Genomic DNA, 24,427 nt, shown 5'->3' on the forward strand with positions numbered 1-24,427 from the left:
GTGGTCAGACACTACAAGATATTGCCCAGAGGTGGTGAAGTTTTCACCCTCAGAATTTTTCAACCCAGGACTGTTCCCAGCCCTGAGCAACCGGCTGCAGCTGGCCCTGCTGTGATGTGAGCAGGGCGTTGGACCAGACCATCTCCAGACCTCAGCTATTCTGCGAGGCTGCAGTTTTACTGGACTGTCAAAAGCCAGTTCACATCAAAGGAAAATGAAAGGGGTCAGGGGCCAGGTTCAGGGGTTAGGGCAGGGCTCAGGGTCAGGAGTCATTTAAACAGCAGCATAATAAATCTATGGCCTCGTCGTCTCCTTGACTTTCATCATTTATTCAGGAATGTAAGTACAATTAAGTGGCTTGGGTTATTTGCCTTAAAAACCCCGCTCAGGAATGTAGGCAAGAATATGGAAACGTCACGTGGTTAACAACACTGTTCAAAAATGCATCGTCTGTAATCCTATAAATATCCGAGATCAAATTCCAACCTCAACATTTTTTCATTCTGAAGTTTTTAAGTACTAGAAATAGGATTTCTATACGGATACATGAACAACTTTCCAACAGTGTTCTTTTAACTCAGACACCAAAGAAATACTTGCTTGTTAATAATTCAGGAGCTATGACGAAGATGCTTGTGTGTCAAATGAGAACAGACCGAGCGTTCGTTTATGCAACTAATTTAACATTTCCTTGTCTGTCAAGTTCCACAATGGCAAGTTCTTTTAAGATTCGTATTCTTGAGTCAGTGGCTTTCATATTCATCTTGTTCATCTGCGAAACACTCAGTGCGGCACTGTAAGGCAAGAGCAAACTATTTAGTAAAACCGGGTATCAAACAGCAGGTCCGTCAGAAAATGGCTAAAAAGCCTATATTGTTTAAAGAATGATTTTTAGGAAGTGTTCCATAATTCTCCTAATTGTTGAGATTGTCATCAACTTTACTGTACTGCATTAATCTAAGAACAATCACTTCCTAATCCAACTTTGGGATTAAAGAGACAGAGTTTCCGAGCTTAAAACTTCCTCACTTTTGCCATCGCCTTCAAGAGATCTGCAGCACTAATCCCAGGAAGGGGTCAGGGCTTGTGGGAGAGATAAGGGGTGGTGGTGGTGGTGGAGTTCAAGGTCAGGCTTTACCATTAGGATTTTGAAAAAAAAAAAACAAAAAAAAACCAGCCTGTTTCTGAAGAACGTGACATTCAGTATTGTAAATTATCCAATTATAAATGCCACTTTTATGCAAAGGAATTTAGGGTGTTTTGTATGATGGCCTAACACTTTGGGGTATACACCTAACCAGCAAGGCCATCAGGGAGCAAGATCAAATTTCAAAGTTATAACAGAGCAGCAAATGGTTAGCTAGCTGTTTGTGTTTCATTTGAAAATGATGAATTTCTTTACAACTTATAAAATTCTTAGTAACGAGTGGCTTTAAGTCTTACCTGTTCTTATTTACAATGAAGTGGTTAAATAGCTCCCTGTACAAATTGTTCAAGTCTGCTAGTTTAACAGTGCTTCTGATACTCCTTGGTACCGACATAAGCATTTCCTCAGTCAACGGTTTGAATTGTGACTCTAAAACATTGGAAACAGAAGGTATTTGTTTCTTCAGAAATCAGGCCAAAGATAAGACAGTACTTTCACTTCTTTTTAAGAGAACACTGAAATAGGTCTCTATGGTCTGACTGAGAGATTTGCCCCTGTTGTACTAGGGGCAAAAGAGCCCATATTCGTCAGCTGAAGTTATTTATAATAATTGCCTTTTTCAGAAAGTACAACAGCTTAAGTTATTAATTGCTGAATTCTAGGTAGTAACTTGATATGTTTAAATAGCAGAGAACTATTAGAGTTCAATATTAGAGGTGGAAGTCTTAGGAGAGATTAGTATTAATCCCAAAGGTTACTTACTGGGGCTAGGTGTAGGGGGTGGAGAGAATCAGACTTAATGGTCAACCGGGAAAAAAACAGTGGAAAATTCTTCCTGCACTTACCTTCAGTTGAGCCAGGAACTACAGATCCTGAACAAAATGGCTAAAAATAAACAAGACATAATGTTAGGATTTCTTGGAGTTTGGTTTAGAAAGCAGTTTCTGCAATTTCATTTCTGTATTAGCAATTACATTTTACCATTGGATAACCAACGATCTTGCAGCCACTGCAGCCAACAGCGGAATCTGAGGCATTAAACAAATCCTGGTTTCAAATAAAATAAATTTAAAATGGAAACAGGAAGATTCATATGCAAGTCAGATGAACCTCTTCAGCTTTCTCCTTTGCATTCCAGTACAGATGTAGTTGAAAGCACTGCACATGCAGCAAAGGAAAAAAAATGGCTTTCCTATTCTCAGGCAACCTTCAGAGACTGACAGTCCTGACAACCTAAAGGTAGCTACACTCAGCTCTCCTCAGCCAAAAAAGAAATACAGCACTGACAAAAAATCCCAGGACCTTTGTGGCATCTTTCCATTCCTTCTGCCTTTCAGAGAACTTTTAGAATATCTTCAAAACACGCTCATTGACAACATAGGAAACAATACCAATTAAACTGGCCTCAGCAGGAGTAGGATACAGCTACATTTTGCACTGGGGCTGTTTATGCCAGCTGTATCTTAAGTGCTTTATAATAATGGAAAGACAAAAACATTTTTTGAGCATTTATCAAGGTTGGGGAAGATATTTGCAAACAGAGTGAATGAAGCAGAAAGGTACTGGAAGGCTTTCATGCAAACCAACCGTGGCAATTAAGGGAAGAAAGAGGCAACCTTTGACAGAAAACTAGCGGGCAGGAAGAAGACACGTAGAAAAAGATAAGGTCATTAAGACCATTATACTCTATTGACTTTCTTCACTATTTTGCTTTTATTGTGAGACCCACACCAAACCTTTGCAGATAACTATACCAAGACTCTGTGCTTCAAGAAGCTCTGGGAGAATATCCAACTTTTTAACAACTATTAGTTTAGATTTATGTTCTTTCACATTACAGTTAGAATACACTTAAACTATTGCTGGTCATATTCCAAACTTTATTTAAGATTTCACAGGAAATTAAATCATCAACTTAATCAGTACACAGTAAAACTGGAAAGATTTGTGAGGAACTTGAGCTCATTCTGAAAAACTCCATTCAATTGAGTGATATTAAGGTACAGAAACAGCCCCTTCTGACTTGAGTTGAGCTACTCAGGATTAATGGTTTCTGAAATACTGACACTTGGTGGCCTAATTACCTCTTCCACTAGCGATTCCATTTCTTTAACAGTCTGACAGGTTAACTGCTGTGCTGCAGTCTGTTCTTCTTCTGACAGAGGCAAGCGCTAGAAAATAAAAAGATACCAAGAACTCTGATACTTCCAGTTCCTAGGGTGATGATATTTACAAAAGAACTCAGTGTTTGCGTAGTTGTTTTCACATGCAAACTAATAGTAGATTCCTACTTTGCTTCAAAGGAAAGCAAGTTGACAAGCTTAGTATTTCTGAAAATCCAATCAGAATATTCCTTTAACACAATACTAGAAATGACTCAATGAAAATAAAATGAATTATTCAATAAAAAGAAGTATTTCACTTGAAGAGTTAAAGTTTCTCCATAATAGTTTAATCAATTTTTGTTTCAGGAAACAGTCAAGTACAAGATCTTCATTAGCTAAAAGTCTAAATGTAACTCTAGAGACACAAGAGTCTTCCACTTTAACAAAATCCTATATGTAAATTATTCTCGGCAGCGTATCCTTGGAACACAGAAAATATTTTTTCTTCCTGTGACATAATAACTGCTGTCTTTTAAATCATTATACGGTATGTTTTATCTATAAAGACTTACCACTATCTTGCCTACACCTGTTGACAGATTAAACACAATGTCAGGGCACTGTCATCAGAACGCTGATGGGAGAGCTCAGATCCAGGAGCATGCTTTAGTCACACCAATCCTATCTCTGCCACTACGTTATCAATTAACATTTTTCAACTAAATCACCTTATTTGTAGAGGGACAAAAGCAATGCTTTCACAACCTTTTCAAAATTGTAATGCAGCATTGTCTGAAAACCACTTACAAAAATGCTGGGGGGAGTTCACAGGCATTATCATATTGAGAGGAAACGTTTCTTTGCACTACCTGTAATGCCACCCCGTACGTTACAAAGTACTTTTAACTTACGCATTTTAGACAGTGAAAAAACATTTGTCACTTAAAAGCTTTTTTAAAATTGGTTTCTCTTTCTAATTTCTTTAAGGTAGCTACTTTTAAAAAGTTGGAGTAGGACTGCTCTGACACCGCTGTGGAACTATTCAAACATGTCATACTATCCACTTACAGTATAACTTTAATTCAGACTAAATACCACTAGGTTAACCAATGAGTGATGAATCAGGTTAGTGATTTACAAAAAGAGCTGCAATCTTGCAAACATTTCTTCTGGTAAACTTTCTTCTTATTTTCTACGAGCCTATACGTTTAACAGTTCCCAGTGAAACCACTCACATCTACACAGAGGTTACACAAACGCATGCGCCTGAGAGCCCATGTTACTAACATGAGACTCAGCGTGAGAGCCGAGTTACTAAAATGAGGCTGCTACCTGAAGACCAGTGTGTTGCTGTAGTGTCTGAACCATCTTCATTGTGTTCTCTAGGGCAGCACGGATGCCGTTCATGGATTCCCTCTGCTCTAAGGAAACTTTTTCCAGCTGCATACATAATGTTTTATAACGAGATTTCACCACTGAGAGTTCTTCTAAGAGAGTAACCGGGTTTTCCTATGTAGAAATTAGAGGTATATTTAAACTGTTCGAGAAAATTTATGCTGCACTTAGGATTTAAAAGCATAAGAGTCAGAAAAACTAAAATATAACATGAAACAACCCTTTACAATGAAAAGTGCATTTGAGAGTATTTTTTACCTATACATTTAGTTTTTCATATGCACAAACGATAGGTGGTGTTAATAAACCAGTGCAACTCTGTGGTTCCATAATAAATACATTACTATGTTTGTGAATTTTAATAGCTTTTCTGATTTGGAATAAATTAGGGACTTCTAAATAAAAAAGATTATTTTTCCACTATGTCACAATATACATGGAGGCAGGGACTTATTTGTGAAGGCTTCTACACACTGCCATTTATCATTTTCATCTTTCTCTCATCCATCCCCAGCCCTGTATTTAGTTACTGCTGACTAGCAAGTGTATCTTTGGTCTCACAGTAAGGATGAGTTATAGCTAAGATAGGATACCCTCTGTAAAAATTAGGTGTTAACACTACTTCTAATTTCTCAAAGCAAAACATGGGAGAACTTCATTCACTATACCAAGAATTTAGGGTTTTCTGACAGTTTCTGCACTGAATTCATATTATGCCAGTTATCTTGGTGTGTGATGCAAGAAAAACGTTATAATAATAAAAAACTGTCAACTAGATAAAACAACATTCACGTTTTCATATTAAAGAATAATACCTATTTATTACCACTTCACACAGAATGCAATAAAAGTTATTAATTTAATTTGAAAATACTACCTCTGCTGACGGATTATCAGGAAGACTTTTCATTATTTCAAACTCCAGTCTGTGTTGAATATAATCCAGATCAGATTCTGCCTTCTGGAACTAAAATATTTAGGATTAGCCACAGTATATTTACAAAGAAATGCAGACAAACCCCAACCATTTGCCTTTCCTGTATTTCAGGAAAGCAGAAGACAGATGCCTCCTCTGCTCCTCCAATCTATTCCATTAGATGATGGTTGCCAATTACGCTGACACACATCTAGCCTGAAAAGTACAAAGCAATAAACTTTGAGACTTCTAATCCTATAATTTTAGAAGTTAAAACCCGTCATCCAAAGAGCTATAAAGTATCCAGGTAATAAAAAGCAACGCAGTGGGAAATCACTTTGCAGAATTACTTCGATACCTTACGTGTAAGCTCTCAGCCTCAGACATTACCCCATTTGCCGTCCCCGGTACAAACGTAGGTCTGGACATGAGCTTTTTCCTCTCGTGTGCCATTTCAACAGGCGTATACACACACTTCTGATTGTAGCTTCTTTATATTTATCTAACCCAAATTAGCTCGTTGCTCACTTTACATCTTGCCTCTACTCCGTGTTCCTACAGTTCCCCAAGCGCATGTCAGCGTTCCCATCCATTCCTGCATTACGTGCCCTTTCAGTGCCAAACCTCTCGAGGTTGTAAGCAGTACTCCAGAGGGAAGTTACAGCAAGACACAAGAACAGTGCATCTTTTCTCAACAGATCTTCACATATTGCAGAAGACATTTGATTTTTTTCCCCCAATATCAACATACATTCCATCAATTTATAAAGCTGTTCCTTGGCTAGTTACTTTTCTTTTCAAACATTACGAATTCTGCTAGCTAAACCGTAATACTCGGTTGTTTATCCAGCAGAAACTATGAATAAGTGTTGAAGAGCAAAGTGTTATCAGAGATCTTGTTACTAATTATATGAGGAATGAATTCTCTCAGATTATTATAGTAACCATTACACATTTTATTATTCTCCAGTAAGCCAGAGCAGATAATAAATAGATAATAGATAATAAAATTGATGACATCACATTTATTTCCTCAGGATAAATAACCCACCAGAGAGTTATCTAATTGCCCTGTAAAACAGTCTGCTGATAGCATTATTACTTAATTAATTTTAGCCTGCTATTTTAATACCTATTAAAGACTCCTCCTCTAAAGAAAGGCAGTTTTCCCAGTTCACAAAAACAAACCAACAAAAACTCATTATTTTCTTAATGTAATCATTTGGGAGATTTTACAGTCACGGAAGAGACTATGATGAAAGCAAGTTCGAAATGCTTGGAACTTACTGCGCTCATGGTAGCTTTCACTAATTACGTTGAGCTTAACTCTGAAGTAATCATGACTTTTAGGATCAAAATACGGCTGTTTGTTAACTGCACCCCGAAGTATTAACTAGCAGTGCTTACAGCTAAAGTGACAAACTTCAGTGGGCTTTGGAGGTACGATAAAAAGGGAAGAATAAAACTTGTTAATACACTATGTTTTTTTAAAGAGTTCATGAGGGACTTTTCCTAACGGATCAACTGTTTCTGTGCACCTCCATTAGCAAACGTTTTTTGTTTTTCACTTCTAGGGACAGGCACGCCGGAACGATCGTTTTCTGCTTTTCTCCATCTCTTTCCTCTGACTGCTAACTCTTGGGAATGCAGACGATGAATATGGGTGGCTTTCAAAATTATCCATGAAGCTCTGCTCTTGGAATATTTCAACACTGATAATTTGAGATTTACAGGATAACAATAAGCCATTAACACTACGCTGCTACTGTGATTCAGGACAAAAAAAAATAATAGTATTATTTCCTAACTATTTATCTCTTGCTGTATCTCAGGAAACACACACCTGCAAGAATCTCACCTTAGCGTTATAGGTCAGGACCATTTGTATGATGAGTTCTGTACAACAGTCACACAGAAAATGCACTTTATGAGATGTAAAGTTGTAATTTACTCACAGGCTTAGCAGAAAGTGTTAGAAACTGTGAGGCAACTCTCAAGCCATTGCTGCATGCTCTGCTTTCAGATGCTTTGACAATACTATTGCACTGCTAGCTGTAAAGTACAGTAGTGCAATAAAGTCAGAGCATTCGTTAGCAGCAAGAATTCGGAACAAGTAATCAATACACTCAAAATACGTATTGGAAAAAAAAAAAGTCAGCGGTTTCTGTGGGTCAGACATTTGGTAAGGCAACATTCACCCAGTCCTAATACAGACATGCAAGAACCTTCACGTTTCAAGACATTCTTATTAGTCATAATCACTGTCATTCCACTGACCGGAAGAAAAAAAGGAAGAAAAACACCCAACAAAATGCTCAACATATCTGTCAGAAATTCATTTTTGCACGATTTGCTGCTCTTTTAACTGGCAACTGCATTTCAAGTTTATGTAATTTTAGGTTTGTCTCATAGCATTTGGAAATGGTAAACCTCCATCAGATAGATGTTCTTAAACTGTGTTACAGAGAACATTTTACGGACACACGAGTTTATTCGGTCACTTTAAACTGCACGTAAACACACACTCATTTCCAAACACTGTGGATATAAATTATCACTGGGGTTACCTCGTGGCTGTTAGAGGCCACGAACTGGGGGTGTATTTCATACGTCTCCATAAAGATGTTTCTCTTTTAATAAATCCAGTAACTTGATATACAAAGGCTGAGGACTGGGCGGGTAACACTGACAGTGTTACGGTTCTTAATAACAAAACGCAAGGAACAGAGGAACGGGGAGGAGGGAGATGGATGATGGCTGATGCACGCAGAACAACCTGAGCCAACTTAGGACGTTTCTGTAGAAAACCCTGTAAGAATCCCGTACAGCGCTCCTTCCTCTTTGCAGGGCACTTACTTCTAAGGACACATGCACAGAGTCGATGGGATTTGTCATTAAATACCACTTAACATTTCTCCTTGGCAAACAACTAGGAGACAGTGAGTGCAAAAAAATAAAAAGTTTTCAATCCCATTTTAAAGTTGGTTTTCAAACCACCTGTGGTCTCAGACACAACAGTGACTTAGGACTCGCGGCTCCGTGAGTAACGCCGATAGCATTGCTGGCCAATGCCCTTTTAACATTGCACTGCTTTGTGTACGATCACTAGTAGTACAACATAAAAAGGGCACTGGACAGACACCGCTCAGAGAAAAAAGTAGGTCCAGTACAACAGAAATACAGTCATAGAAAATAACTGAACTGCTCTGAATGAAGCACTCTCACGGCATCTGCCAGTTTATCCATTTGGTATCAAGTTTTACTAAAGGAATGTCCACCAAACTCAAGTTTCTTCCACTGCACGCCACTGAAGCGCATACTGGAGAGCATTGCTAATGGGTCAGCTTTACAATCTGTCACCTAATGAATCTCATCTTACAGATGTTGTGGTTCATTCAACACTTGTTGTTATTGTACTTTGAGCACTAGCCTCAGATAACTGAAGACTACCTAGCATTTTCATTCACATCGTTCTTTTTAAGCTCCTACACAAGAGTTTATCCCTGGTTCCATGAGACTAAAATGAAACTTTTCAGGAAATGCATGTCAAAACCTCTGGGGAAATACAAGTGTTGTTTTATCACACTTCTGGGGAGAGATCCAACCTCCCCGCCAGCCCGGGTGGAAGACACAGTAAGCAGAGGGAAAAGCAAGGGACATAAAGCTGCAGTATGTGAGACGGTTGCCAATGTACATATTTTGCTTCACTTAATGACAAAGAAACGTTACACTTCTGAATGAGGTTTGCATATAGGAAACTGGTAAGCGAAATTGTTCAAGAGGTATTTAAAATACACCATTTTTATAAAAACATGTAAAGTTCAAAAACACGGGTGAAGATGCAAGACAGAAGTGCCGTGGGCCACCCAGCACTGCTAAGGGACAGCAGCCAGGCACGCCACCTCCCGCGGGAAGGAGTTAACAGGAGACTCACACAGAAAAGTGTTAGGCTAAGGGAGAAAATTTAAAATTCAGTTGGGTTTTCAAATGGATTCCCTAGATGATTTTGGATAATCAGGATGGGGGAAAGACCAAGCCAGAATTGGAAGTTTGTATGAACCATCTGTGCAGGTAATTGACCCCACTGAGGTCTCCACACTTCAGTGCAAGATCCTTTTGGTGTACTTGTAATGTAGATCGTAAGACAATGACACATGACCATCTTCTTCCACTGGCATATACAAATTCCCCTGTTAACTTTAAGGGCAGCTAATCAAAACACCTCTTTAATTATTTACACGTCCTAAAGTGAGGAATTAGAAGTCCAGCTTTAAAGGCACAGCTTTCACTAAAACAGTGAAATAAACCGTAACACCCTAAAAACAAACAAACGACAAGAGCAAAACCAAAACCTACTACGATGACAACAAACACACAGCTAGCCTGCGTGTTTCGAAGCAGAATTACACAGAAAGAGAAATGTGTTACAAGGAAAAATGAGATCACTCAAACTGGGCTTTTAAAACAACAACTAACAAAAGACACAGGGAGCTGAAGCACACACTGTGGGCAGGGCTGAGGTTTTGAATCTGCAATTGGAACAACTTCAGAGCTCTGACAAGAATGCAGTATGTCACTGAAGTCAAATACTGTGTGCATTACCATTCTGAGTGTTCGGTATGATTACCGCAGGTCAGTAACTGCAGGAGAACAAAAATAACCGCAAAAGTATGGCTCCTTCAAAATAAAATCTGTTTTAAAGTGCAATTAAGCTGAGAACTAGATAACAGTTTGAACCCTCTGATACTTCAAGTGATGCAGGCACTCTGGCATTTTTTCAGATTATTATATTTTACTTCTTAACGGAAGTAACATCACAGCTTCAACTATTTACCCCAAGTGACTCCCTAGTACAACAACACATGGGTCACTCAGTGAGGCGACAGAGGCAGGTCAGCAGGACAAGCTCCCACGTTAACAACGTTCAGCCCCTTCTTTCTTTTCAGGCCACCCTTACTTGCCCACTGCTGCTAATGCTTTCGGGGATGCGCTACACTGGTAGCATAGAAAAGTGACAGAAGGAACAATAAAAAGTAAACTAAAAGTTTAAAGGAAGCATTAAGCAGCACGCTAGCTCTGTCTATTAGAGTGAAAGTCTTGCACACATCAGGTTAAGGGATAATGTTGATGTACAATATTCCCCATCATGTTCTCCTGCCGCTCCTTCTATTTTTCCAGATTTTTTTTTCTCCACTTTGGTGATGTGAGTGTGTACTGATAAGGTCTAGGAAACTCTTAAACTCTTTTTTTTTTTTTTTTAAGAAATTAAACCCAAGGTTGCCGGAGGGGAGAAAAAAAAAAAACACACACAAGGAGAAATTATTTTCTCTGTAGTGAATAACGTACTTTCCCCCATCTCCTGATGAGGCCATTTCTGGTTTGACAATTGATGTACCTAACGGACAATTAAAACCACAGAACTTTTAAATTTTTGGAATTCCAACATTCCCTGAAGTCTCCATGCGAAGAAAAACCAAAAACCACCACAAAGGAGCACCGTATTTTGGAGAATTACCTCAGCGCGAGCATTTTACCTCACACACGGACTTATGAATGAAATGAAGCACTTGTAGGCATAAAATATCGTGGAAAACTTCAGCGGAAGGGAGCTGCGAGGCGGCTGCCGAGAGCCACCACAGGGAGCCCGGGCTGCGGAGGCCACCACAGGGCCCCGCTTCCCTCACGGCTCCGGCGCCCCCCGAGCCTCCAGGGCCCCTCGCAGCCCCCCACTGGCCGCGTGTCCCCCCGGGCAGCCCGCTGCTGAGGGCGGGCGGCCCGGCAATGCCCGTCCCGGCCGGGCGAGGCGCTGCGGGCGGCTCCCCCCCGCCCCCCGGTGCCGGTCCCGGTGCCGGTCGGGCCGCGGCCTCCCCTCAGCGCTGGGCGGGAAAACGCCGCTCACCCCCCCCCCTCCCCTCCCCCCCCGACCCGCCTGGAATGGACCATCCCAACCCGCCTCCCCTCACCGCCCCCCCCACCCCCCACCCCGCGGGGACAATGGGACAGCCCAGGTGTGAGTTCCCCCCCCCCCCCTTTCCCCCCGCGCTGTGAGGAATGGACTCGTCCGGCAGCGCGGCGCTCCACGTCCCCCCCTCCCTCCGCGCGCGCGGCCGGGGGGGGGGGGCAGCGGAATGGAACGGTCCAACCCGGCCCAGCCCAAGCCGGCCGCTGTGAGGGCCGCGCCCCCGGTGCCCAAGCCGCTGCCTCCCCCCTAAGGGCCGCGGCCCCCTTCTACCCCTCAGGAGGCAGCTCCGGGGCTCGGCCACCGCCCCCCGGCCCCGCCGCCGCCCGCCCCGGCCTCACCATGGTCTCGAGCCTGGCGAGCGCCGTCTCCATGTTGAATAGTTGACATTCCTCAGGCGGCGGCGGGGAGATGCCCGCCCCCCGCGCCGCGGGCCGCGGAGAGACGGAGGTTGCCATTGGGCAGCTGTCAGTCGGAGCTCGCCTCCCGTTGGTTGGGCGCTGAGGGAGGGCCGCCGCCATTGGGCGGGAGGGGATGTAAACCCTCGCGGAGGTACGGGGCTGTTCATTGGGCGCCGCGGGGAGCGGAGGGCGGGGATTGGTTCGCGGAGGGAGCGCCGCGAGACGACGTTGGGGCGGAGTGGGGGCGGGCGGGGATTGGCTGGCGTACGGAGCGCTGAGCTGCTATTGGCGAAAGCGCAGTGCTCGTGCCCTCCTCCTTTCCACCCCATTGGCCTTTCCCACCTCCATCCCACATCTGATTGGTTAGGCTCAAACCCTTCCACCCAATGACGAGGGCGGAGCAGCGCCAGGGGCGCGATTCCCCCCCCCCCATCTCCCTTCACCTCACCCGTCGAGCTGAGGGGAGGGGGCCCGCGTCCTCCTAGCGACCAATCAGCGCGCGGCTTACGTGGGGGGAAAGGGAGGGGACGGCTGAGAGCGGCGCTCCCATTGGCTGCGCGCCGCGCGGGGCCCGGTTTGAATCGGCGGCGCCGGGCGTGAGGTGAGCGGCGGCCGGGGGGGGCCGGGGGGAGGACCGGGGCCGGGGGGAGGACCGGGGCCGGGGGGGGAACCGGGGGGCCGGGGATCCCGGCCCCCCGGTTCCCCGGTTCCCCCCCCGACCCCGGGCCCCCTCCCCGACCGCCCTCGTTCCGTGCCCTTTTCTCCTTATATGGCGAAATTGCCGCCCCCACGTCAAATTTCACGTTTTTTCCACACGCTCACCGTGATCCCTCCGTTTCTGACAGGAATGGCCAAGTACAAACGTCGACGGAAAGCCAGAGCCAGAGCGAAATGTCGCCTGACAGGGAAAGGAGGTGCTGCCAAACCCCCCGGCTCGGGCTGTGCCGTGCCGCAGTAAGAGGCTCCGTTTTTGACTAAATTTTTGATTTTTTTAACTTAATTTCTGCGTCCCCTCTTTGCTTCTGGTGGTATGTGGAGCTGAGGTAGCAGAACGGCGTCTGGAGGCTACCGAGAGCCTGGCCTGGATGCTGTTGAGCTGTGTCAGCTTGTGTATCTTCTACTCCTCCATCTATTGTTAACTTTAACGTGTAGGAGAAGCAGTTAAGATTTGAAATATTTCTTCTTTTTTTAATCTGTTTGGTGCTGGAGCACTTCTCACAGTGTTTTCTAGCCTTTCCTGGCCTGTGTGCTCATGTTTACTACGCTGGCACCTGCTGTTGCTAGTAGTTGTAATTTGCTCACTGTTATCTTTTTTCAAAGACTGAAACTATAAATATTTAAATAGGAATATAATTATGACCTCATTCTGAACTATTCTGTTCCAGGTCAGCAGGTGATCTTCCGCTGGACCCATCCTCTGTCCCAAGCCATCCATCCTCACGCTGGTCAATAGCCTTGCCCAGTGTAAAAAACATGGTAAAACCTCTTACAACAACGGTGTCGTTTCTGTATTGCTGGTGCCAGAACACTGTTGCACAGGTAAGTTTTATGCTTTTTTGTTTTTTCTAGTGTGTGAGGTCAGCCTTAGAACTCAATGCAAGATATGTCAAATTTGAAAACTAAGCTGTAAACTTAATTATGTCTGTTGAAACATCTAAATATATATGGTGTTTATTGGTGAAGGAATAACTATGAGAAAATGTCTAAGGCCACTGTAGACATTAAACACTTACGTGAAATTGGAGTTTGTATATGGCAGTGTCAGCAGGATTTGCAGTGTCAGGAGTTGCAGTCTTTCTTTAATAGCAGAGGTGACCGTGTTCACTTTTCAGGTCAAATGTGAATTACAGCTTAGAATTACTGGATTAAGTTAAAAGGTTTTCTTGAGGAACTCGCTCCTTGGGTTCCTGCCAAGGAAGTATTTGTTGAAACTGTGTATCTTCGTGTTGTGCCTTTCTGTTGACCTCAGTGAGAAGACCCTGTGACAGAACTTTCATCAGTAGTCGGGCCTCTGTATCTGGAAATATAACTGAAAATATTCATTTTGTTTCTTTTTATGCTCAGAGTTTCAAGGTAGTTAAAGAGACGATATTTCCATCACAAATCTACTTAAGGGAGCTAAACACATTCAGAGAGCAGCTGGAAAAATTGGAAACTGAATTTTCCAGACTACAGGGGATGCTCCAGGTCAGTGTCAATCCCTTTGGGGCAGGGTAATGTTTGCTTGTGTAGGGGTCTGTGGTCAGTGAGGAGAAAATCAAGACCTCCTCTCCGGGGAGTGCTTCACCTCTTCACATTCAGCATTACTAAGCTGCAGTTACTTGATGGCTAAAGGGAACTGGTTTTCTGGTGAGCATCCTAAGAGGGCATCTATGTCTTCTGGATCAAATGAAGCCACAAGCTCCTTTCTCTTAAATTCTACCTGCTCTTATCAGTGGATTTAATATTCTCTTGTTTGTTTATATTGTTTTCAGATGAATGGAGTTGTGAATTCGTCTTCAGAAAATTCTATTTGTCAGAAGTGCAATAAAACAATGCTGGGTGCTCCTGTACAAACGCAGACGGACCCGCTGTCATCCACGTGCGTGCCTCCTGCAGTACAGCTGCAGCCTGTGTCTGCACCCCCTCCGCCGCCTCCTCCTCCTCCACCACCACCACCACTGCCTCCACCAAAACTGCCTCCAGCACCTCTCCTCCTCAAACGGGGCAACGGCTCTAAAGCGCTTCTGGTAGGGAGTGAGAAGGTTCTTCTGTTTCTGCACTCCCGGCTGGGTTCTTTGGACCCAGTTCATCGGGAACGCGTGTCGTCGTGAAGGATGGCTCGCTTGCTGATCCTAACTGCCCTTCCAACCACCTTTTATTTTCAGGAGCCATCACAAAAAAAGGATGTGCCAATGCAGATCACTCTCAAAGATCTCCTGAATGTAAAACTTAAGAAGACGGAGAGCAACCTGAGAACGGACAAGGTAAACCAGAGGATATATGGATAAATGGTGTATTGGGGCCAGCTCTGCACTGGAATCTGTATTTCCTGCAGTGTTTGTCTTAGCACTTGATAGAAATATTCAATAAAATAATTCTTCTCATGTAAAACCTCAGTGATCAGGTTTAAGGAATCTTTCTAATTCTGCATGTGGGCATTTGAAATGAAGAAATCAAGTGACTAATGTCAGCTGATGTGCAGGACAGGTCTAATTTTACATTAAGGGCGTGTAGCTTTATGTCTGTGTTATCAATATATTTTGCACCTTCTTTTGCCTATCCAAAATCTTGTTTGCACAAGTTTTGTTTTTTAAATAAACCCTATCTTTGTCCAAGGTGCATCAAAATCTTCAGGATGCAAAAAAGCATAAAAACCCTAAGCATAGAAATCTCTCAGAATATCAATATTAAATAGATCTCGGATCAGCGAGGCCTTCTCAAGTTTATCTGTGGTAACATTTCTTTTCTAACTCCAGGCAGGATCACCAGTGAAGACACGCAGGTCATTAATTACAGTCTCAGATTTACAAAGTGTTAGTCTGAGATCTAAATCCAAGCCATCAGCTCACATTACAAACTCCTTAACGTAAGACACTTTCTTCCTTTCTTTGTTGTTAGATTTTTTCTGTTCAGAACAGATTTTTCTGTTCAGAGCAATGATGAACACTATTTACACAGTGGAAAATGTTTCATTTTAACATTTTTTCTAGTAGTACCCCGCCTAAAAATCAGTTAGATCTTCGAAAACATCTTAAGAAGGTCAATATACAAAGGTAAGTCCCATTCTCTTCTTGTTTTGTTTTTCTAAATAAAATTAGAGAAGTAATTTAATTAGAGAACTAATTCCCCTTGTTCCCAATCTTTTCAGAAGTCCGGGTGGCACTCCACTAAACAATAAAGAAAACATTGAGTGTGGGACCGGGTTGACACCAATAATGACACAGGCACTACGGCGCAAATTTCAGGCAAGTTGTGATGTCTGTCTGTAACGATGAGCTGGCCTTAAAATCCATACAGTTGCATACTGACTTTTGTCTTACGATGCAGTGCCATTGGTATACGTTAGGTAATCTCTCCATAATTCTCATCCAAAAGTGCCAAGTACCCACAAAGAGGGGTTCTGGTTCTGCTGATTTCCATTTTAATGGTAAGGAAATTGCAGAATGCCCATCTTTGGTTATTTGACCATGCTAAGAAGTTCCTTTTTTGATGGCCATTTTCATGCTTTCAGTGCTATCTCCAGCATCGGAGTTCCAGTTTCCAGGAGGACAAAATCTGAGGGTTAATAATGTCTTGAGGATTGGCTGTGTCTGTTTTCTTTTATGAAGTGTCAGTTAAGTTAAAATACCGTCACTGTCAGGCATTAAAATAATGTCAGTGTCAGTTAACATCATATTTTATCTCAGTAGCAATTAGTACTGAGTTCATTTTCCAAGATCTGACCCTGTTCTTGTTTTACCAGATGGCTCATCCAAAAAGTCCTTCACCAGCCCGGCTGAGTGCTGCAAGCAGCTTTGATGAACAGAAGTAGGTTGATGGAATAATGTATTTTTCGTTTGTGGTCAGGAAGCCATTTGAATCCAATTTTTATGTCACGCAGACAATGAATCTGTAAGTAAATGCAGTACATTTGAGAAGGGGGCATTTTGAAAACACTCTATGGGAAATCTGCCTTTTTCAAAGACAACATATTTCCAGTGTGTCTCAGACTGGTTCCATCTTCTCTGATAATGGAGAAAAAAGAGTGAAATTTCCTGAGATTTTTGAGACCTGGCTGCTGCTGAAGCAGGGACTGTAACGTTCCTGGCGTTGATTCTGCTTGTAATATAAACGTGTGCTTGTTTATTGACATTCAATATTGCTTTTACATTTTTTTGTAACAAGGATCTCGATGGTAATTGTGTAAATCCAAAGAAAAGCAGTTAAGCAATGTTATTAAAGTGAGAGCCTACAACTTCCCACAGACAATTCAATGACGTGATTTAGAGTGTACTTGTGATGTGTGTCACTTTGGGCTGGTGTCTGACCAGCTGTTGTGTTACAAGAACTGCGCTGCTTCGATGCAAGTAAGGGGAGGGCTCCTAGAGTGGTGTGATGAGTTCCCCACCAGTGGCAGACACATGAGGTGCCAGCCCCACCGCTTCCCTCCGCTCAGGACAAGGACTTGCCTTCACCAGACCTTGAGGCTGTTTTCCAGAGAGCCACCACTTTGTGTAAGTCCAACGGCATCCTGGTCTTGTCAGGAGTAGTGGGGCCAGCAGGGCCAGGAAGGCGATTGTCCCCTCGTACTCTGCTCTGGTGAGGCCACACCTCGAGTGCTGCGTTCAGTTTTGGGCCCCTCCGTACAAGAAGGACAGCGAGACACTACAAACACGTCCAGAGAAGGGTCACGAAGCTGGTGAAGGGCCTGGACCACACGTCCTGTGAGGAGTGGCCAAGGGAACTGCGGGTGTTTAGTCTGGAGAAGAGGAGGCTCAGGGGAGACCTTACTGGACACTGGTGGTAGGGTGATGGCTGGACCAGATGATCTTGGAGGTCTCTTCCAGCCCTAAGGATTCTCTGACTCTGAGCCCCTGGGTGCGGTGGCACAGCAGCGACCCAGCTGCGGCACGGGCTGCCAGCCCTCTGCGGCTGCCCCGAGCCTTTGGCGAGCATGGGGAGAGGAACCAGGCGGCACTCCTGGCACTGCGGGTACCCCCTGCGGGCTGCCCCGGCCTTGCACCCCAAATCCAGCCCGTGGGGGGGCGGCACCACCTGCCCGCATTTCCCCCACCGCCCTTTCCGCTTCCCGCCGGGCGTGCGGGCCGCAGGCTCCGCCTCGGCCTCGGCGCAGGCGCGGGGCCGGGCCGTGCCGGGCCGATCGGAGCCGTGCCGGGCCGTGCCGAGCCGGGCCATGCCGCTGCCGGGGCCGGTGAGCCTGCGGGAGCTGCTGCTGGCGGCCGCGGCCGGCGCCGAGGGGAGCGGCGGGGGGGCGGCGGCTGCGGGGCCGGGGCCGTCCCCTTCGTCCCCCGGCGAGGAGGAGGTGTGCGTGGTGGGCATCTTCGGGAAGACGGCGCTGCAGCTGTGCTCCGAGAAGGCGGCCCTGGTGAGCACCGTGTGCGACCGGCAGGTCTTCCCCCTCTTCGAGCCGGCCGACCCCGAGGAGGCTGGAGATGCCGCGGGGCAGGAGGGCGAGCCGGCGGCCAAGGACTACAACCAGCTGCAGGCGTACTACAGCCAGGAGAGCAGGGTGCTCTACCTGGTGCTCACCTCCATCTGTGACACGCCGCAGCTGCTGAAGGCCTGCGGGGACCTGGCGGCTGCTGAGAGCAGGGAAAGCGCGGCCGGAGGGCCCGGGCCGCTGCCCCACGCCGAGGCTCACGAGTTCTGGAAGCACCAGGAGAAGCTGCACTGCCTGAGCCTCCTCTACCTCTTCTCCGTCTGCCACATCCTGCTGCTGGTGCACCCCACCTGCTCCTTCGACATCACCTACGACCGCGTCTTCAGGGCGCTGGACGGGCTGCGGCAGAAGGTGCTGCCCTCCCTGAAGGCTGCCATCAAGGACTGCCCGGTCGGCAAGGAGTGGAAGCTGAACTGCAGGCCCTGCCCGCCGCGCCTCCTCTTCCTCTTCCAGCTCAACGGGGCGCTGAAGGTGGATCCGCTCCCAAGCAGGGGCCAGGACCCCTGCGGCCACCTGGAAAAGCCGCCCCCCAAGAAGCACTCCCCCAAGAGGAGGTTGCAGCACGCCCTGGAGGACCAGATCTACCGCATCTTCCGCAAGAGCAGGGTGCTGACCAACCAGAGCATCAACTGCCTCTTCACCGTGCCCGCCAACCAGGCCTTCGTGTACATCGTGGCTGGCGGGGCCCAGGACGGCGAGGATCCCGTGGCCATGCTGCTCGATCAGCTCAGGAGCAACTGCACCATGAGGGAGACGGACTCGCTGCTGGCTCCCACCCTGTCGGGACCCAGGAGGTATCAGATGATGCGCCACGGCAGGCAGCAGCTGTCCTTCTACGCAGAGAGCAGCAGCAGCAGCTCCAGCTCCTCCGGGCAGCTGGTGGACTGCACCCTCAAGGAGTTCTTGTGGCAGCACGTGGAGCTGGTGCTCAGCAAGAAGGGCTTTGACGACAGCGTGGGGAGGAACCCGCAGCCCTCTCACTTTGAGCTCCCAACCTACCAGAAGTGGGTCGCTGCGGCTCTAAAGCTGTACGAGGTGACCATTGAAGGCAAAGACGATGACCCGACTTCTCTCACTGGGGAACTGAGCTCCAAAATCATGGGCAGCATCAAAGTCTTGGAAGGCTATTTAGATATAGACACCAAATTCTCTGAAAACCGTTGCCAGAAAGCCCTCCCCATGGCCCACAGCGCCTATCAGTCCAACCTGCCCCACAATTACACCATGACGGTCCATAAGAATCAGCTGGCGCAGGCCCTGCGTGTGTACAGCCAGCATGCGCGCGGCCCAGCCTTCCACAAGTACGCCATGCAGCTCAACGAGGACTGTTACAAGTTCTGGAGCAACGGACATCAGCTGTGCGAGGAGCGCAGCTTAACTGACCAGCACTGCGTGCACAAGTTTCATCTGCTCCCGAAAGCAGGTAAAGAAGCTCGGTTGGGATTGATTCTCGTGGTTTAATTTTGTACCTGTTTTAAAATGTCACGTCTCAGGGTGAGAGCACCAGCTCCTGCGTGTTTATGGAAGATGAAAACATGGGAAGGACGTGAATGTGGAAGCTTGGCGCCACTAAAGCTTCATCCTCCTTGAGTGGCACTAATTACAGCAGAGCTGTTGTGCAGGTTTCTTCTACGTTGCCCTGCTGAGATGCCCACTCACAGCCAGGAAGGATCATTCTGATTTGGAGGCAGTTTAGCTTCCGTGACCAATTCAGGCTCATCCTCTGCAGCTCATTGCACAGGCTGGGACTGTATACGATGCGTTTGCATCGCGTAGGACTAGGACATCAGAGAAACCACAGATGGTAGGGGACTGTTTTTTTTGTCAGTGTTATAAAGGCGTAATCTCCAATAACTGTTCTCATGGCTTTATGCCCTTGCATCCTCTAAATGCTATGTAAGACAGACACCACGACCCCACTTCTATTGAGCAATGTTTAGGAACAAGTTTGCTGTTAGTAGTAACTTTGATTCTCAATTGCTGATTGGAGGTGTTACACGGGAGTTCTTCTAATAAGAAATAGTGAACAGAAAGAAAAATATTTCCAGGAGAGTAAAAGTGCCCTCCACTTCCTTTTTAATAGCTTGATAGAGTTCAATCAAGGAATAGAAAACTGAAATACGTATTGCAGGCTGAAGATGTCTTTATGCCTCTTAGAAAGCTTCTAAAAGCAAAGCAGATTCAGTTGAGTGGTAAAATCTACACTGGAACCTTTTATACAAAGTGGGAAAGAGAGAAGGAGTTGCTATATATGTATGTAAAATTACTTATCAGCAAGGAGGAGGCAGTGAATTAAGGGAATCAAAGAATCTCTTGAACTAGTGAGTGATTTATCTGGGGTTTGATTGATTTCCCTTTTAGGTGAGAAGCCAGAGGCAGACAGAAATCCTCCAATCCTGTACCACAACAGCCGGGCTCGTTCCACTGGTGCCTGTAACTGTGGAAGGAAACAAGCTCCTCGGGACGACCCCTTTGATATCAAAGCAGCAAATTATGACTTCTACCAGGTAACTATTAAGTCTCTGTTTTTGTGTCAAGCAGTGCTTTGCTTCATCAGCAAGGTCTGTACTCAGATGTACGGCCACAGATGAGTTTCCTCTTAACTTTATCAAGTTGTGAATGGTGCTTGGGGAAGAGATTCTTGGGAGCAGGAATTCTTTGCCTGATGGGCTGCGTGGGCAATTTCAGTCTGCACCACTCCATGTCGACAGGAGGACCTTCGTGTGTAGTGGTTCACGTGAATTTTAAGCCCATCGTACCTGGGCTGTTCTCCCATTGCCCCTTCGATTCACACATAGCACACGCCTCTTGAGCCTTAATTGTACCTGCTAAATACTGTGACTCTAAATTCGCTTGTGCCAGAGACAAATTAGAAAGTTAACCGCGTTTTCTTTTCCATAGCTGCTGGAAGAAAAATGCTGTGGGAAACTGGAGCACATCAATTTTCCCGTGTTTCAGCCAAGCACACCTGACCCTGCACCTGCTAGGGACGAGTCCTCGCCTGCCCCTCCGGAAGGCGAGATTGAGAAACTAAAAGAAAAAGAACCTCAGACTCAGGGAGAAAGCACAGGTCTGAGCTTGGCCCTCAGCCTGGGTCAGTCGACGGGCAGCTTGGGCACTTACCCGCCTGACGCCCAGGGTGGAGGGGACAATGCCGAAAGTCACGGGCAGAGTGGGGACTCCAAAAGTGAGAAAAGGCCGAGCCTGGTAGATCGCCAGGCATCCACTGTCGAGTACCTCCCTGGGATGCTCCACTCTAACTGCCCCAAGGGCCTCTTGCCCAAATTCTCCAGTTGGTCACTGGTTAAGCTGGGGCCTGCTAAGGCTTATAACTTCCACACGGGCCTAGACCAACAAGGCTTTATCCCGGGAACAAACTATTTAATGCCTTGGGACATTGTCATCAGGACGAGAACTGAAGATGAAGGAGATTTAGATACCAATTCTTGGCCTGCACCTAACAAGGCCGTTCCTGCAAAGAGAAGCGCAGTTGTGATGGGAAGAGGGAGACGAAGAGATGACATCGCTCGAGCTTTCGTAGGATTTGAATATGAAGATGCACGTGGGAGGAGGTTCATGTGTTCAGGACCCGATAAGGTCATGAAAGTGATGGGTGGGGGGCCAAAGGAATCCGCCATCAAAGCCCTCAATTCTGACATGCCGCTCTACATCCTGTCGTCGACTCAGGGGCGAGGGCTCAAGCCACATTACGCTCAGTTCATGAGACTCTTTGTGGTGGTTCCGGATGCTCCGCTGCAAATAACATTGACGCCTCAGGTAAGAAATGCAAAAGGGAATGTGGTCACTGCAGAGGGAACGTTGAGCGTTGCAGCATTGACTGCAGGACTGGAAGGCACAAAGGTGATAGGCAAAGGGTGGCAGCAGGGTGCAACAAGGAGCTCTTTCCAACCCAAAACAACTGCAGTCAAGTTCTCCAAAGCAGTAGTCGCAAAAAGCGCCCAAAGTATCTGTTTTGTAAACAGGTATTTTTTTTTAAACTTCAGGATTGGCTTATGCCAGCTTTACACTTTATATAAAGTAAGTTTTTAAAAATATATATTTTATAAAGAGTGAATTAATCACATTTGCTCAGATTGGGAAAAAAACGTAATTTATTTTTTAAAAAAGATGTCCAGTGAGCAACAACTGTAAGAATTAAATTAATAATATTAAAAGTCAGAGAAAAGCAGTGACTCATTGCTGAGACTTGTTATTATTATTTGTTACTATTTGAATTTAGGAGGTGAAAAAGTGTTGTGTTTTTTTTTTTTCGCTGACTTGGAGGGTCTTTTTCCTGATTTCAAGTGTGTATTAAAGAAATGGAGGAAAAACCTCCACTTATGCTTTTTTTTTAAGGCTGTAACATATGGGCAGGTGTATCATCCTTCAATTACTGCTGTATGAAATAGTGTGTACATAGGTGGTCATTATTTGTTAGAATATGGCAAGAAATCATATCGGTGCTCGTTGTATGGTACTGTCACTGAGTCAGTACCAAATGCGTTCCATATGAACGGTGGGAGGGGAAGCAGATTTGGAACATCTTGTAGCCCTTCTAGCTGTTCGAGAAGTGCTACAAGATCCTTAATACGGAAACACAAAGCAATGGAATTGGCTTCTTTTATGGGAAATCTTCAACTAATCAGGTATGGACCTGTTCCTGTTTAGAAGTTAAAGGAAGAATACTGACTGAAATGTGACTCCCAACAGCCAAAATTCCACCAGTATTATAAAAACATGCAATTTAGTTCAGCAGTTGCTTAATTTTGTTCTTGTCCTCCTGCCTTGCTAATCTCTGAGGTTTTGTGTGTGAAAACTGTCAGCCATCTGACCCCCCAGGGAGCGTTTCAATTTATCTTTTTAGAGGAGAGTGGGATGCAGTGGAAGAAAATTAATGCCATTAGCAGTCTATCATGTTATTGTTTGGAACTGAGGCAGGAATTGAAGGTTTTGTTTATGCTGATACTTATTTTTCTGTTCCCAGGTCACACCTATATCACACCTTATGACTCCTAAGGGTGTGTTTTCACTTGGAAAATCTGTTAGGCTATGCATTGTAGGTTCCACATGTCAGTTGCTAATGTGAATAAGGCTTTCTCAATCTTTTAATATGAATTATACATGACCTATATTAGATGTTGCTGAAATCCTTCAGCACATGGGTTTAGGTAATGGTTCAGGCACATCTGTGCTACAGTACTGGAAATCCCCTGATAACGCAGTGTTTAGTGCGTTGGAGGGGCATGGCTTGTGTTTGTGTTAAGGTTTTACCAATGACAGCCACATCTGCAGCCTTAAATTCAGCATCTTGTCAATGGTAGAAATGGAATCTTGTGGATGGCTCATGGTAGTGGCACAGTGGTGTCCTGGGATGTGCTGAAGTGGGTAAGATCTTGACTGTAGGCAAGGCTTAGAGACTTAACAGACTTCCTTGGATTCAGTCATCTCTTAAGTTTTTATTCTAATGATATCTAATTATCTACCCATTTCCTTTTTGTTTTCAGGTTCAGCCAGGGCCACCACCTTGCCCTGTATTTTACCCTGAGAAACAGGAAATAACCCTTCCAGCTGATGGACTCTGGGTGCTTAGATTTCCTTATGCGTACGTGACAGAACGTGGACCCTGCTTTCCTCCAAAAGAAAGCCAACAATTAATGAGTTACAAAGTTCTTCGAGGAATACTGAAAGCGATTACACAGTAAGAATTGTTCTGGTAGATTGATTTTAGTTTAAAAAGACGGTCTTCAACCCAAATTATGGTTTTTGATTCATGTTTGTTACCTAACAGTTATCACTGTGATCTAGTGAACCCCACTGTATTTCACTGGAACACATTTTGGAAATAGTCAGATATCAAAGCGGAGAAGTGAATCAAAGAAAAAAATGTAAGTCTTCTGTTGAGTCAATTTTTGTATGTAAAAAATAAAAGCTGGTTATCATCCTGAGCCTATATTATTACATGTTCTGATGATAATGCTTTTCCCCATCGTGTCTTTTTACACAGTTATTTAGGAATACTTAAAAATGACCATTGCCTGAAATCAAGACTTTCCTATGTTATATTGAGACAATGATGGGCAAAATCTCTCTTTCTAAACAGGCTATTAGTCTGCAAAGAATTGATGCTCTTAATGTGTTGATGTGAGAAATTGTTCACCTTTGGTCTTGTTTAAAAAAAATAATTACAGTTCTGATTTGTATTACTAGCATAGCCAGAAACTGCTTGTTTCTATACCAAGTTGAAATCTTTTACGGCATTTGTATTCATAGATCAGATTTTGTTAAAAAGCTGACCTAAATTTATACTTTGGAGTGACAGATCTCTTTGGAAACTAAACCTGCTGGTAAATTTGTGAAAACTA

The 24,427-nt window shown here is 44.9% G+C and overlaps 3 protein-coding genes across 4 annotated transcripts; 2 read left to right on the top strand and 1 right to left on the bottom strand.

The window, feature by feature from the left end:
• Positions 1-308: 308 nt before the first annotated feature.
• Positions 309-12,058, bottom strand: SKA2 (spindle and kinetochore associated complex subunit 2). Its single transcript, XM_048074140.2, has 7 exons — positions 11,864-12,058; positions 5,525-5,614; positions 4,585-4,761; positions 3,232-3,318; positions 1,993-2,032; positions 1,444-1,576; positions 309-794 (listed from the first exon to the last, which is right to left on the bottom strand). Exons 1-7 carry the CDS (start codon positions 12,041-12,043, stop codon positions 668-670), a joined length of 834 nt encoding a protein of 277 aa, XP_047930097.2. The 5' UTR covers positions 12,044-12,058; the 3' UTR covers positions 309-667.
• Positions 12,059-12,374: 316 nt separating this feature from the next.
• On the top strand, positions 12,375-16,878 carry PRR11 (proline rich 11). 2 transcript variants are annotated; one of them, XM_066979559.1, is made up of 10 exons: positions 12,375-12,524; positions 12,769-12,877; positions 13,309-13,462; positions 13,988-14,110; positions 14,398-14,652; positions 14,791-14,889; positions 15,382-15,491; positions 15,616-15,678; positions 15,774-15,870; positions 16,368-16,878. In XM_066979559.1, the coding sequence occupies exons 2-10, from the start codon at positions 12,771-12,773 to the stop codon at positions 16,434-16,436; spliced, it is 1,077 nt and encodes a 358-aa protein (XP_066835660.1). In that variant the 5' UTR covers positions 12,375-12,524; positions 12,769-12,770; the 3' UTR covers positions 16,437-16,878. The 2 variants fall into 2 exon arrangements, with proteins under 2 accessions (XP_066835660.1, XP_066835659.1); XM_066979558.1 differs by lacking the exon at positions 12,375-12,524 and having other exon boundaries at positions 12,629-12,877; positions 15,619-15,678.
• Positions 16,879-17,031: 153 nt separating this feature from the next.
• SMG8 (SMG8 nonsense mediated mRNA decay factor) lies at positions 17,032-24,010 on the top strand. The gene is made up of 4 exons (XM_013196564.3): positions 17,032-19,488; positions 20,427-20,572; positions 20,967-21,842; positions 23,570-24,010. The coding sequence occupies exons 1-4, from the start codon at positions 17,559-17,561 to the stop codon at positions 23,765-23,767; spliced, it is 3,150 nt and encodes a 1,049-aa protein (XP_013052018.3). The 5' UTR covers positions 17,032-17,558; the 3' UTR covers positions 23,768-24,010.
• The last annotated feature ends 417 nt before the right edge of the window (positions 24,011-24,427 follow it).

This window comes from Anser cygnoides, chromosome 18 (assembly GCF_040182565.1).
Source record: "Anser cygnoides isolate HZ-2024a breed goose chromosome 18, Taihu_goose_T2T_genome, whole genome shotgun sequence".
NCBI classification, from domain to species: Eukaryota; Metazoa; Chordata; class Aves; order Anseriformes; family Anatidae; genus Anser; species Anser cygnoides.

What these genes read in the sequence shown, in the direction of transcription:
- SKA2 (XM_048074140.2), bottom strand. Translation starts at nt 12,043, where the DNA reads ATGGCGGCGGCCCTCCCTCAGCGCCCAACCAACGGGAGGCGAGCTCCG. An exon ending in TCGCCAGGCTCGAGACCATG is followed by an intron (nt 5,615 to 11,863) that starts GTGAGGCCGGGG and finishes TAAATATTTTAG; the next exon opens with TTCCAGAAGGCAGAATCTGA. An exon ending in TGGAATCGCTAGTGGAAGAG is followed by an intron (nt 2,033 to 3,231) that starts GTAATTAGGCCA and finishes GTTTATTTTTAG; the next exon opens with CCATTTTGTTCAGGATCTGT.
- PRR11 (XM_066979558.1), top strand. Translation starts at nt 12,693, where the DNA reads ATGGCGAAATTGCCGCCCCCACGTCAAATTTCACGTTTTTTCCACACG. An exon ending in ACGGCTCTAAAGCGCTTCTG is followed by an intron (nt 14,653 to 14,790) that starts GTAGGGAGTGAG and finishes TTTTATTTTCAG; the next exon opens with GAGCCATCACAAAAAAAGGA. An exon ending in GCAACCTGAGAACGGACAAG is followed by an intron (nt 14,890 to 15,381) that starts GTAAACCAGAGG and finishes TTCTAACTCCAG; the next exon opens with GCAGGATCACCAGTGAAGAC.
- SMG8 (XM_013196564.3), top strand. Translation starts at nt 17,559, where the DNA reads ATGGGGAGAGGAACCAGGCGGCACTCCTGGCACTGCGGGTACCCCCTG. An exon ending in TCATCTGCTCCCGAAAGCAG is followed by an intron (nt 19,489 to 20,426) that starts GTAAAGAAGCTC and finishes TTTCCCTTTTAG; the next exon opens with GTGAGAAGCCAGAGGCAGAC. An exon ending in CAAATTATGACTTCTACCAG is followed by an intron (nt 20,573 to 20,966) that starts GTAACTATTAAG and finishes TCTTTTCCATAG; the next exon opens with CTGCTGGAAGAAAAATGCTG.